We start from the raw sequence: 13,595 nt of genomic DNA on the forward strand, positions 1-13,595 counted from the left end.
AAAAGTGCCACATTACAGCAAAATTCTAAAGGGGCAATGTGTGCTAGAAAGACAAGCCTGAAGGCTCTGTGCCTTAATGCGAGGAGTATTTGGAATAAGGTGGACGAATTAACTGCGCAGATAGCAGTTAACAGGTATGATGTAATTGGCATCATGGAGACATGGCTCCAGGGTGACCAAGGCTGGGAACTCAACATCCAGGGGTATTCAACATTTAGGAAGAATAGACAGAAAGGAAAAGGAGGCGGGGTGGCAGTGCTGGTTAAAGCGGAAATTAATGCAATAGTAAGAAAGGACATTAGCTTGGATGATGTGGAATCGGTATGGGTGGAGCTACGAATACCAAGGGGCAGAACATGCTAGTGGGAGTTGTGTATAGACCACCAAACAGTAGTGGGGAGGTTGGGGACAGCATCAAACAAGAAATTAGGGATGCATGCAATAAAGGTACAGCAGTTATCATGGGTGACTTTAATCTACATATTGATTGGGCTAACCAAACTGTTAGCAATGCGGTGGAGGAGGATTTCCTGGAGTGTATTCGGGATGGTTTTCTAGACCAATATGTCGAGGAACCAACTAGAGAGCTGACCATCCTAGACTTGGTGATATGTAATGAGAAAGGACTAATTAGCAATCTTGTTGTGCGAGGTCCCTTGGGGAAGAGTGACCATAACATGGTAAAATTCTTTATTAAAATGGAGAGTGATACAGTTAATTCAGAAACTAGGGTCCTGAACTTAAGGAAAGGTAACTTTGATGGTTTGAGGCGTGAATTAGCTAGAATAGACTGGCAAATGATACTTAAAGGGTTGACGGTGGATAGAAAATGGCAAACATTTACAGATCACATGGATGAACTTCAGCAATTGTACATCCCTGTCTGGAGTAAAAATAAAACGGGGAAGGTGGCTCAACCGTGGCTAACAAGGGAAATTAAGGATAGTGTTAAATCCAAGGAAGAGGCATACAAATTGGCCAGAAAAAGCAGCAAGCTTGAGGACTGGGAGAAATTTAGAATTCAGCAGAGGAGGACAAAGGGTTTAATTAAGAGGTGGAAAATAGAGTACGAGAAGAAGCTTGCCGGGAACATAAAAACTGACTGCAAAAGCTTCTATAGATATGTGAAGAGAAAAAGATTAGTGAAGACAAACGTAGGTCCCTTGCAGTCGGATTCAGGTGAATTTATGATGGGGAAGAAAGAAATGGCAGACCAATTGAACAAATACTTGGGTTCTGTCTTCACGAAGGAAGACACAAATAACCTTCCGGAAGTACGAGGGAACCGAGGGTCGAGTGAGAAGGAGGAACTGAAGGATGTCCTTATTAGGCGGGAAATTGTGTTCGGGAAATTGATGGGATTGAAGGCCGATAAATCCCCGGGGCCTGATAGTCTGCATCCCAGAGTACTTAAGGAAGTGGCCCTAGAAATAGCGGATGCATTGGTGATCATTTTCCAACAGTCTATCGACTTTGAATCAGTTCCTATGGATTGGAGGGTAGCTAATGTAACACCACTTTTTAAAAAGGGAGGGAGAGAGAAAGCGGGTAATTATAGACCGGTTAGCCTGACATCAGTGGTGGGGAAAATGTTGGAATCAATTATTAAACATGAAATAGCAGTGCATTTGGAAAGCAGTGACAGGATCGGTCCAAGTCAGCATGGATTTATGAAGGGGAAATCATGCTTGACAAATCTTCTGGAATTTTTTGAGGATGTAACTAGTAGTGTGGACAAGGGAGAACCAGTGGATGTGGTGTATTTAGACTTTCAAAAGGCTTTTTACAAGGTCCCACACAAGAGATTGGTGTGCAAAATCGAAGCACATGGTATTGGGGTATTATACTGATATGGATAGAGGACTGGTTTGCAGACAGGAAGCAGAGAGTCGGGATAAACGGGTCCTTTTCACAATGGCAGGCAGTGACTAGTGGAATGCCGCAGGGCTCACTGCTGGGACCCCAGCTCTTTACAATATACATCAATGATTTAGATGACGGAATTGAGTGTAATATCTCCAAGTTTGCAGATGACACTAAACTGGTGGGCTGTGAGGGGAACGCTAAGAGGCTGGAGGGTGACTTGGACAGGTTAGGTGAGTGGATAAATGCATGGCAGATGCAGTATAATGTGGATAAATGTGAGGTTATCCACTTTGGGGGCAAAAACGCAAAGACAGAATATTATCTGAATGGCGGCAGATTAGGAAAAGGGGAGGTGCAACGAGACCTGGGTATCATGGTTCATCAGTCATTGAAAATTGGCATATAGGTACAGCAGGCGGTGAAGATGGCAAATGGTATGTTGGCCTTCATAGCTAGGGGATTTGAGTATAGGAGCAGGGAGGTCTTACTGCAATTGTACAGGGCCTTGTTGGAATATTGTGTTCAGTTTTGGTCTCCTAATCTGAGGAAGGACGTTCTTGCTATTGCGGGAGTGCAGCGAAGGTTCACTAGACTGATTCCCAGGATGGCAGGACTGACATATGAGGAGAGACTGGATCAACTGGGCCTTTTTTCATTGGAGTTTAGAAGGATGAGAGGGGATCTCATAGAAACATATAAGATTCTGACGGGACGGGACATGTTAGATGCGGGTAGAATGTTCCCGATGTTGGGGAAGTCCAGAACCAGGGGACACAGTCTTAGGATAAGGGGTAGGCCATTTAGGACTGAGATGAGGAGAAACTTCTTCACCCAGAGAGTTGTCAACCTGTGGAATTCCCTACCGCAGAGAGTTGTTGATGCCAGTTCATTGGATATATTCAAGAGGGAGTTAGATATGGCCCTTACGGCTAAGGGGATCAAGGAATATGGAGAGAAAGCAGGAAAAGGGTACTGAGGGAATGATCATCCATGATCTTATTGAATGGTGGTGCAGGCTCGAAAGGCCGAAAGGCCTACTCCTACACCTATTTTCTATGCTTCTATGTTAAATCACCTCAAATCCTCTGGCTCTCGACCCTTCCGCCAATGGGAACAGTTTCTCTCTATCTGCCCTGTCCAGACCCCCCCCTTATGATTTTGAACACCTCTATCAAATCTCCTCTCAACCTTCTCTGCTCTCAGGAAAACAACCCCAGCTTCTCCAGTCGAACCGTGTAACTGAAGTCCCTCATCCCTGGAATCATTCTCGTCAATCTTTTCTGCATCTTCTCCAAGGCCTTCACATCTTTCCTAAACTGCGGTGCCCAGAATTGGACACAATACTCCAGTTGCGGCCGAACCAGTGTTTTATAAAGGTTCATCATAACTTCCTTGTTTTTTACACTCTGCTTTTTATGAAGCGCAAGATCCCGTATGCTTTTTTAACTGCTTTCTCAACCTGCCCTGGCACCTTCAACAAATTACTTTGCTATGAATGGCAATAAAGCAGCTATTTTGTGTGTATTAAGGTTCCACAAATAGCAGAGAGATGAATAACAAGTTAACCTGTATATTTGGTTCTGTTGGTTGAAAGAGGAATGCTGGCCAGGATACTGGAAGAACGCCTTGCTCTTCAAATAATGCTACTGTATCTTTAACATCCACTTGAACAGACAGAGCCTTCATTTAGTGTTTCACCTGAAGGGCAGCAGCAACAGTACTGCACTGAAGTGTACTTTAAGTCCTGAACTTGAACCTACGGTCTTCTGATTCAGTTGAGAGTGCTACCAACTGATCCAAGCAAGAAATATCTGCAGCTAAAGAAATGGTTTCCCAGCAATATTATTTGCCTATTTCAGAAAGGTCAAGCAAATCTATAGGAAGTACAAGAGATTAAGAAAAATTAATAAAACATGTGCACGGGCTAGACTTTTGGCACATATTCGGCCACTTCGCACCCATATAACCACCGAGATTCAGTTTATCGCCCATTTTTGATGAGAAATGGAAGTACCACATGATTATCGCCCATTTATCGCCGGCGGAACTTTCAACATACAGGAATGAGCTGAATCGCCCGGCCTATTTTTTTAAATCAAATTTGACGTCATCACTCGTGCAAGGCCCAGAATACTGTTTATAATGGAAACTAATGCCAAATATCGCCCAGATTATCGCCGAGCGCTACATTCGGTATTTCGCCCATATTACGCCCAAATGATGGCTTGCCCAAAAAGATGCTCACGAAAGGCTGCACTCACCTGACCTTAACCCGGCAGTATGGACGCCATTTTGTAAATCAAAGGAAGTTTCATAAAAGGCTGCTTCAAGTTGATGGGAGCATTGAAGTAATTTGTGAGTGATTTTAAGGGCATTTTAGAATCATGCCAATTATCCAATCACATTGTGGTCAATTTTGAGTTTATATTATGTTTGTTGAGGATAATTTAAGAATTTTGAAGACAGATTAGGGCATTTCTAGTGATAGGGCCTGTAATTTCTCAACTAGTATTGATGACTACTCACATGCTGCAGAATAGAGATGGGAGAAACATAGAAACATAGAAAATAGGAGCAGTAGTAGGCCATTCGGCCATTCAATATGATCATGGCTGATCCTCTATTTCAACACCATAGTCCCGCTTTTTCCCCCATACCCCTTGATGCCTTTTGTTTCTAGAAATCTATCTATCACTCTCTCTCAAATATATTCAGTGACTTGGCCTCCACAGCCTTCTGTGGTAGAGAATTCCATAGGTTCACCACCCTCTGAGTGAAAAGATTTCTCCTCATCTCGGGTCCGAAATTTCCGTTTCCTGAGACTGTGACCCCTTGTTCCCAGCCAGGGGAAACATCCTCTCCGCATCCAGTCTATGCAACTCAGTCAGAATTTTATGTTTCAGTGAGATCCGCTATCATTCTTCTAAACTCTAGTGAATGCAGGCCTAGTCGACCCAATCTCTCCTCATATGACAGTCCTGCCATACCAGGAATCAGTCTGGTGAACCTTCACTGCACTCCCTCTATGGCAAGTATATCCTTACTTCGGTAAGGAGACCAAAACTGCACACAATACTCCAGGTGAAGGTTCATTGAAGAGCATTATGTGCCCAATCAAAGAGGTGGCAGGAGACTTACACCCAACGCATTTTTAGGGATAAGCGATCATACCTGGACTTGTCCGATAACACGTGTGTTAGAAGGCTGCGCTCCCGAAAGGAGGTCATCAGTGAGATATGCCAGCTAATTAAGGGAGATCTGCAGTCTACCAGCACTATCAGGACCGTACTGCCCGTTGAGGTTAGGGTTACTGCGGCACTTTCCCTCTATGCATCGGGCTCCTTTCAGGCCTCAGCTGGTGAAATTTGCTGCATCTCTCAGCATCCCATACATTGCTGCATTCGACAGGTGACTGAAGCCCTTTATGCATGCAGGATGGATTTTATAAACTTCCTTATGACCAGGGAGGCACAGAGTGAGAGGGCTTTGGAGTTCTCGAGAATAGCAAACTTTCCCAGGGCGCAGGGAGCAATAGACTGTACGCACATTGCCCTGCGATCACCTTTACAGGATGCAGAGGTGCTTCGGAACCAAAAGGGATTCCACTCCCTGAATGTGCAGTTCTTGTCGACCACAAGCAAATAATTATGGCAATAAATGCAAATTTTCCAGGGAGCATCCATGATGCGCACATCTTGCGTGAGAGCACTGACTCTGACCTGTAAGAGTCAGCCATAAGGTCAAGGTTGGATGCTGGGGGATGAACGATGTGGCCTTGCCAGCTGGCTCATGGTACCCCTGCGAAAGACTCGGACAGAAGCCGAGAAGCGCTACAACGAAAGTCATATAGCCACTCGCAATATCGTCGAAAAGACAATTGGAGTGCTGAAGCAGTGCTTCAGATTCCTGGACCACTCAGAAGGCAACCTACAATACCACCCTGAGCAGGTCACTGAGTTCATTATGGTGTGCTGCATGTTTCATAACCTAGCTAGCAGGAGAGGAGAACAATTGTCAGATGGCATTGCCGATCCACCTCGAGAGAGAGAAGACGGACGAAGACCTCAGCCAATCAGCCAAGGAGGACAATCAGCCTGGCGATGAACCCATACCCCCCGCCCTCCCCACCACTGAAAAAGCTCCGTGGTAGTAACGCAGCTGCAAGACTGTTGCGTCAGCAGCTCATAAATGAACATTTTGCATGAAGTTACGTTGGTGACAGTTACAGTTGCGTTACGTTTCATCCTTGCCTGGCCTGGCCATTATTTGCAACCCTTGTATTGATGTTTAACCGTACGTTATTAGAAGACACTGCACAACAATTATAAAGTTCAGTAAAATGTTTTAATAATTTAACAATTGATGTAAAAAAACATATTAAACAAACTATATGTAACCGCCCCCCCCCCCCCAATCAACCCCCAGCAATGAACAGCATTTTTTCAACAACAGTCTAACTGGAACACTCTTCCACCATCCACAACAATCAACAATTAAAAAAAAAAATAATAAAACAGTAATAAACAATTTTTCACCCAACAATAAATTTTCAATAACGATAATAGTACAAAAACACCCAGCAGAAGCTGCATGTAATACATTACATCATTCATATATTATCAAATGGCATTAAATTACTTTAAATTACCACTGGTTTACACATTACTCAGGTGGCGCACAACGGGATCTGCACCACCACGGGTGGCAGAACGCATATGCGTCCCTACAAGGGCTGAGGCACGCTCCTCCAGATCGTTAATCTATAAAGGTCAGCAGGCCCTCCTCTGGTCCGCCTGCGCTCAGCCTGATTCTTAGATATCTTCTTCTGCAAACGTGACAAGAACATAAGCTAATTGCCTAAGTACTATTACGGAAATACACAGATATTGTAATCCACAATTGGTCATCGCTCATGCTATTTAACTTTAACGTTATATGCTAATACGGTTTGTATGCAATTAATGTATAGTTCTAACATCTACGTTCAGAGAAGAAGTTTAATAAGATCGTGGTTAGGAACTAATGCTTGACACCAACCGTCTTGCATACAATACTCAGGAAAATCCACAGGCCGTGCCATTCGGCGCTTGAGGGGAGGGAGCTGGGTTATTGCAATCGATGGAGATCCCTGAGTGGGGGAAATGAGAACCGCTGGTGAGCTCGTCAATGACAGGACCATGAGCGGAGGGGGCACCATGTCCCTGGACTGTGCTCGGAGACCTCCGTGTGGCTGAAGCTGATGTCCCAAAATGTCCCAGGGCAGACAGTGAGCCAGGGCAGCTCTCCCCCAGTCCAGGCTGGGTCACTGTGACTGACAGCAGTCGGAGAGATTCGCACAGTCTGAGTAAAGCTGAGTGGCCCCCTCAGTGCTCAGTCGTGACCCCATCCACCAACCTAACCAAAAAGGAGACAGTGCCAAGTTAAAGAGTTGCTCAAAGCACACAAGCAGCGATATAATTGAATAATTCTCCTTCTAAACCAAATTAGTAGAAATGCTGAATGTTTGCGGTCCAATTTCGATCAAAGCGTTTAAATAATAATTAATACTGTTGATTAGGTTTAAAGCATCTCAGCAAGATTACGAATGCACATTTGCATGGAATGGTTCCTGGGACACCTGTCCTCCCAGGGTTAGAATCCTGGGGGCGCAAGTTCCGACCTCAGTCCAAATCGTAACAGTAATGCTACCCAAGATTACCCAGCTTAATTACAATACAGCAGATCTACATTCTAATTAATGAGTCAGTGCATCATTACAATATAAATGTAATAATTTAATACTTACTCTTGCAGATGCCACCAGACTGTTCCAGCACTTGCGGCACTGGTTTGGCTCTCTCACATCGTGGCCTGCCGAAGTTACTACTTCGGTGATGTCTGCCCATATTCACTGGTATATCCGGGGGGGAGTTTCCCATGCCCGGGTTAATTGGTCCCACCGAGTCTCCACCTCGTGGACCAGAGCTTCGTTGGCTTCGTCAGAAAAGGTTTTTATCCTCCTTCTCCCTGCAACCTCTGCAATATCACTCTCTCCCGACTCCTCGTGTTCCATCTCCATTGCCTCGACACAAGCTTCATTCTCTCTCTCCCTACATTTGTCTTCTGACCATGTGCAGATGACCCTTGACCCCTCGAATCGCGGGAAAAGTTAATTCACTGATTTTAAAAAAAACGCGCATGCGCAGAACGGCCATTACTATGGACGCCGGCCTTGCACGACTGAATACATCGCTATCGCCCATTTCACATCACTACGGCTATCGCCCAAATTAAAAAGGGGGAAACTAATGGTTTTTAAAATGGTTGATTTTCCGGCAAGCTTGAAAAATAAAACAACCACTAACGCCGGAAATATCGTCCATTTTTGGGCGATAGCGATAATAATGGAAAGTCTAGGCCGTGGAGCCTCTTAAAGGAGGTAATATACTTAATTCTTCATATGTCAAAATTGAGAATATATGCAGAATGCTTATAAAAATGTGCCCTTTCATTTTTTTTCTTAGCTAAATTTGGTTATTGGCTAGCTATGCATTTCCTGTTAGGATCTCAACTCTGTGGAAGTGTATAGAAAAACTGCAGAAAAGGAACAATGATATTCACTGGTTGGGAAGCGAGGAGCAATATAAGCTGGATTTTTCCACAGCATAACTGAGTTTCAGTGCACTTGGCAACTTTGTTTTTGAATGAAGTACTAAAATGTAAATGAAAATGAATAGGATTGAGTTGTCATTTAATAAATAAGGTAATCTTTACACAATCTTTACTTAGTATGAACATGTACTTTGGTAATAGTCCAAAATCTTTTTACTTGAAGTGTGTGGATGATTTAAGAAATTTAAGACATTTTAAGTTGGAATTCTTTTAAAATGTACATTATGATAACTTTGCAAGATGGGTTAATTTCTAACTTAATTACACTATTGTAAATGCATGGATAATATATTCACTTTATTCAATTAGGTATGAGTATTGGAGTACTGCATTCAGGTTTGGGCACCAAATCTCAGCAAAGATATATTGGCCTTGAAGTTGGTGCAGGGCAGCTTCACCAAAATGATACCAGGGCTTAAAGGGTTATATTATGAGGTCAGGTTGCATAAACTTGGCTTGCATTTTCTTGGGTATAGAAGATTTAGGGGTGATGTAATCGAGCTGTATAAAATACGATGGGGAAGATGCCGAGAAACTATTGCCTCTGGTGGGGAAATCCAGAACAAGAGGGCATAATCTTGAAATTAGCTATTGGCCAGTTGGGAGTAAAATCAGGAAGCACTTTTTCATATAAAGGGTAGTGGAAATATGGAACTATCTCCCGAAAAAGGCTGTGGATGCTGGGTCAATTGAAATTTTCAAGACTGAGATCAATAGATTTTTGTTGGGTAAGGGTATCAAGCAATGTCACCTTTAAGCTGCATGGCCGGACAGTGCTCCCGAGAACCCGTGCAGCCGGTGAGCCGGGTTTTAAATTGAAAAAAACTGCATATGCGTGGAACTTTGAATGGATATGGAGCAATGGTGGATAAATGGAGATGTTGGTAGATATCAGCTATGATCTAATTGAATGGCAGAACAGGCTTGAGGCACTGAATGACCTACTCCTGTTCCTATGCAAGCTGCCCATGTAACAGTGCCGATTTTACCTTTTAATTTTTTTTAAAGGGATTTCGTTCTGGTGATATGAAGGCATGGCGACAGCATTGGAATCATCAGTTGTACAAAGCACTAGAACATCAGTATCAGATGGGCTTGGAAGCCTTGAATGAAAATCTTCCTGAAATCGTTGTTGATCTGACATTCAAGTAAGATATTGAAAATATATCTGGCGATATATTACAAAAGCAAAATACTGCAGATGCTGGAATCTGAAATAAAAACAGAAAATTCTGGAAATCTCAGTGGGTCAGGCAGCATCTGTGGAGAAAAACATAGTTAACGTTTCAGGTCGATGACCCTTCATCTGAATGATATATCTGGCAATATATTGTTGTTTGAAGAACACTTTTTTTTTAGGTTTATTCCAGTTTATTGAATAGCTGTGCTACTTTGATTGCAATTGATAATTAATATAATAGTTCTGAATATCATCAAAAGAAATTTGAACAACCTTTATGGTTCTATGACCAAATATTTCTCTGACATCTTTGGACTCATTACAACTCAAATTGATGTGAGGTGGCATCGCAGAGGGCATTTCACCTGGTAAGGCTTTAGTGTGCATGAATATCTCCTGAATTCTACTGATGCGTTTGTTGCTACACACTGACAACTGTTTGCCATCGATGGGAATATGGTAATGTAATAGTACCCTTACTTTAAAAGCTTTATTATTAAACTACTGAATTATGTGGTCGGAGATATTGACACTTAGTTATCAACCTGCGTTGGGAGTCTTTTTTGCTTCTACTTGCTCTTTGACTGGGGGAAAAGCACAGCTGTTGGATCTGTAATTCATTAAGCTCCAGGGGAGGGACCGTGATTTTATATTATGGAAGTAATTCGGTAACATTTTGATGTTTGGACCAGAAAAGACCTATGGTCCATCTAGCTTACTACATAAGAACATAACAAATAGGAGCAGGAGTAGACCATACGGCCCCTCGAGCCTGCTCCACCATTTAAAACGATCATGACTGATCCGATCATGGACTCAGGTCCACTTCCCTGCCCGCTCCTCATAACCCCTTATTCCCTTATCGGTTGAGAAACTCTATCTCTGTCTTAAATTTATTCAATGACCCAGCTTCTACAGCTCTCTGGTGAGGCAGCGAATTCCACAGATTTATAACCCTCAGAGAAGAAATTCCTCCTCAGCTCAGTTTTAAATGGGCAGCCCCTTATTCTAAGATTATGCCCCCTAGTTCTAGTCTCCCCTATCAGTGGAAACATCCTCCCTGCATCCACCTTGTCAAGCCCCCTCATAATCTTATAGGTTTCGATAAGATCACTTCTCATTCTTCTGAATTCCAGTGAGTAGAGGCCCAACCTACTCAACCTTTCCTCATAAATCAACCCCTTCATCCTCGAAATCAACCTAGTGAACCTTCTCTGAACTGCCTCCAAAGCAAGTATATCCTTTCGTAAATATGGAAACTAAAACTATGCAGTATTCCAGGTGTGGCCTCACCAATACCCAGTATAACTGCAGCACGACTTCCCCTGCTTTTATACTCCATCCCCTTTGCAATAAAGGCCAAGATTCCATTGGCCTTCTTGATCACTTGCTGTACCTGCATACTAACCTTTTGAGTTTCATGCACAAGTACCCCCAGATCCCGTTGTACTGCAGCACTTTGCAATTTTTCTCCATTTAAATAATAACTTGCTCTTTGAATTTTTTCTGCCAAAGTGCATAACTTCACACTTTTCAACATTAGTCTCCATCTGCCAAATTTTTGCTCACTCACTTAGCCTGTCTACGTCCTTTTGCAGATTTTTTGTGTCCTCCTTGCACATTGCTTTTCCTCCCATCTTTGTATCATCAGCAACACAAATCATCTTCCTAATCACCCATCGGGTTCCTTACTGTGATTCTGGAACTAATAGCTACCTATCCCCTTTATTAACTGAAATTTGTCCAGTCCTTTTTTTAAACAGCAACAACTTGTATTTATATAGCACCTTTTAAGGAAGTAAAACACCCCAAGGTGCTTCATAGGAGTGTTATTAAACAAAATTTGATATTGAGCTACATAGGAGATATTGGGACAGATGACCAAAAGCTTGATTGAAGAGGTAGGTTTTAAGGAGCATCTAAAAGCAGAAGAGAGAGGTAGAGGGGCAGAGAGATTTAGGGATCGAATTCCAGAGCTTGGGGTCAATGCAGCTGAAGGCACAGCAGTCAATGGTGGAGTGCTAAAAATGGGGGATATGCAAGAGGCCAGAATTAGAGGAGTGCAGCGAACATAGGGGTGATGGGTGAACAGGACTTGGTGCAAGTTAATTACGGGCAGCAGAGTTTTAAATCTGCCATGGTTTCTGCTCTACATATCTATCCTACATATCTATCTATAAATTGAAAAAAATAGCTACATTTCTTGTTTTCCTTTCACATCCTTATTTTTACATTGTATTCCCAAAACCTCAAATCTTGCACCTAATGGGCGAATGTTTCTGAATCCAAATGCTACAGAACTGTGAAAATCTTGACGATCTCTATCATCTCCCCTCAGCTGCCTCTTCTCCAGAGAGTCCCAGAATACATAATCTGTTGTTGTTACTCAGTCCTCAGTTCAGGGAGTCTAGAACCAGGGGTCATAGTTTCAGAATAAGGGGTTGGCATTTATGACAGAGATGAGGAGAAACTTCACTCAGGGTGGTGGATCTTTGGAATTCTCTACCCCAGAGGGCTGTGGAGGCTCAATCTGTGAGTATATTCAAGACAAAGATCAATAGATTTTTGGATATTAAAGAAATCAAGTAATATGGGGAAAGTGCAGGAAAGTGGAGTTGAGGTTGAAGATCAGCCATGATGTTATTGAATGGCGAACCAGGCTCGAGGGGCCGAATGGCCTAATCCTGTTCTTATGTTCAGGAATAGCCCTCCTCTGTACTGCCTCCAATAAGGAGAGGAACAGTAGGTAACCAATCATCTTTAGGGTCTGCTGATTAACAGCAACTGTATATTTGCATACAGGATATTTGATAAGACAATGGCTCGGAATTGGCGGTCAGCGGTGAAGCAGAGGCGTTCGCCGCTGGCTCTGATGAAAGCTGCCCACAGTGATCTTGCGATCTCTGTGGCGAGAAGTTTGCTTTTATCGTTGCGTAATTGATTTCAGCGCTTTGTAATGGGAATTCCCTAGTGTGATGCTGCTGTGACGTCAAAAAGCTGTCTAAGTAGCCAATCACATTGCAGAATTCTTACAGATGGGGAACCAGGAAATAAAAAGCTGCTTTTATCTGGACTTTTTAAAAACATTACAGAGAGCAAAGATTGGGGCTCTTGCATGGGGATAAGGCAGAACCTGAAATAATGATGACCCAACTTAAAAAAAAATACAAAAAATTTTTTTTTCAAAAGTTTCTTAAAAATTGTAATTTTTATCATAATGGAGAAATTTGACACTCTACTGGCCCAAAATTCCACATGGACGTTTTTTTAGCGTAGTTGTAGAGGTAGGTCCGATTTTCTTTTTAGTGGTCCGACTTTGCCGGCATAACCTTTCATTTTGGAGCGGTGCAGATTGTACTTAAGCTCTGTGGGTGGAGCTTAAGGTCTGTGCTGAAAAACTGAGGTTGCCAGGGTAACAAGGGACACACTGAAGAGCTGAGGCACAAATAAAGTATTTCTCCTTTGTAAAATAGATCACTAAGTGAACCTGGGACAACAGACTGAAATCTTAATATATGAAACCAGGGGCCTATGAACGATATGTAGAGAAGTGTTGCACAACAAGCAAGTGTTCACGGGCCAAAAGGCCCCCCCTTCCTTCCTGTGCCGCGGCAATCCCGAGTCGAAAGGCCCCCTCCTCCCACTGCTGCTGCTGTTGCTGCATTCCCATGCTGAAAGGACCCCCGTCCCAGCTGCTGGTGCCATTTCTATCCCGGGCCAAAAGGCCCCCCGCCCCCGGTGAAACAATGGCGTGTTCCCTGCACCAATTTTCTTAAGTGTAGGTCAGGTTTTTCCAAATGGTGCACTGCGCCGTTTTTGAAAAAATCCTACTGAGCCAAACTCGCCTAAATGGCAGAAATGGCGCACCCGGCAGGTTCCACCTCCAGTGATGTCAAAA

General features: G+C 43.1%; 1 protein-coding gene across 3 annotated transcripts in view; it reads left to right on the forward strand.

The window, feature by feature from the left end:
* Window positions 1-13,595, forward strand: part of dync2h1 (dynein cytoplasmic 2 heavy chain 1) — a 994,370-nt gene that overhangs the window by 103,452 nt on the left and 877,323 nt on the right. For all 3 annotated transcript variants that reach the window (XM_070892150.1, XM_070892151.1, XM_070892152.1), the window contains exon 17: window positions 9,526-9,665. In XM_070892150.1, coding sequence (XP_070748251.1) covers window positions 9,526-9,665 — 140 coding nt within the window. The remainder of the gene's footprint in view (window positions 1-9,525; window positions 9,666-13,595) is intronic.

The sequence above is a fragment of the Pristiophorus japonicus genome, chromosome 10 (assembly GCF_044704955.1).
Source record: "Pristiophorus japonicus isolate sPriJap1 chromosome 10, sPriJap1.hap1, whole genome shotgun sequence".
NCBI lineage: Eukaryota > Metazoa > Chordata > Chondrichthyes > Pristiophoridae > Pristiophorus > Pristiophorus japonicus.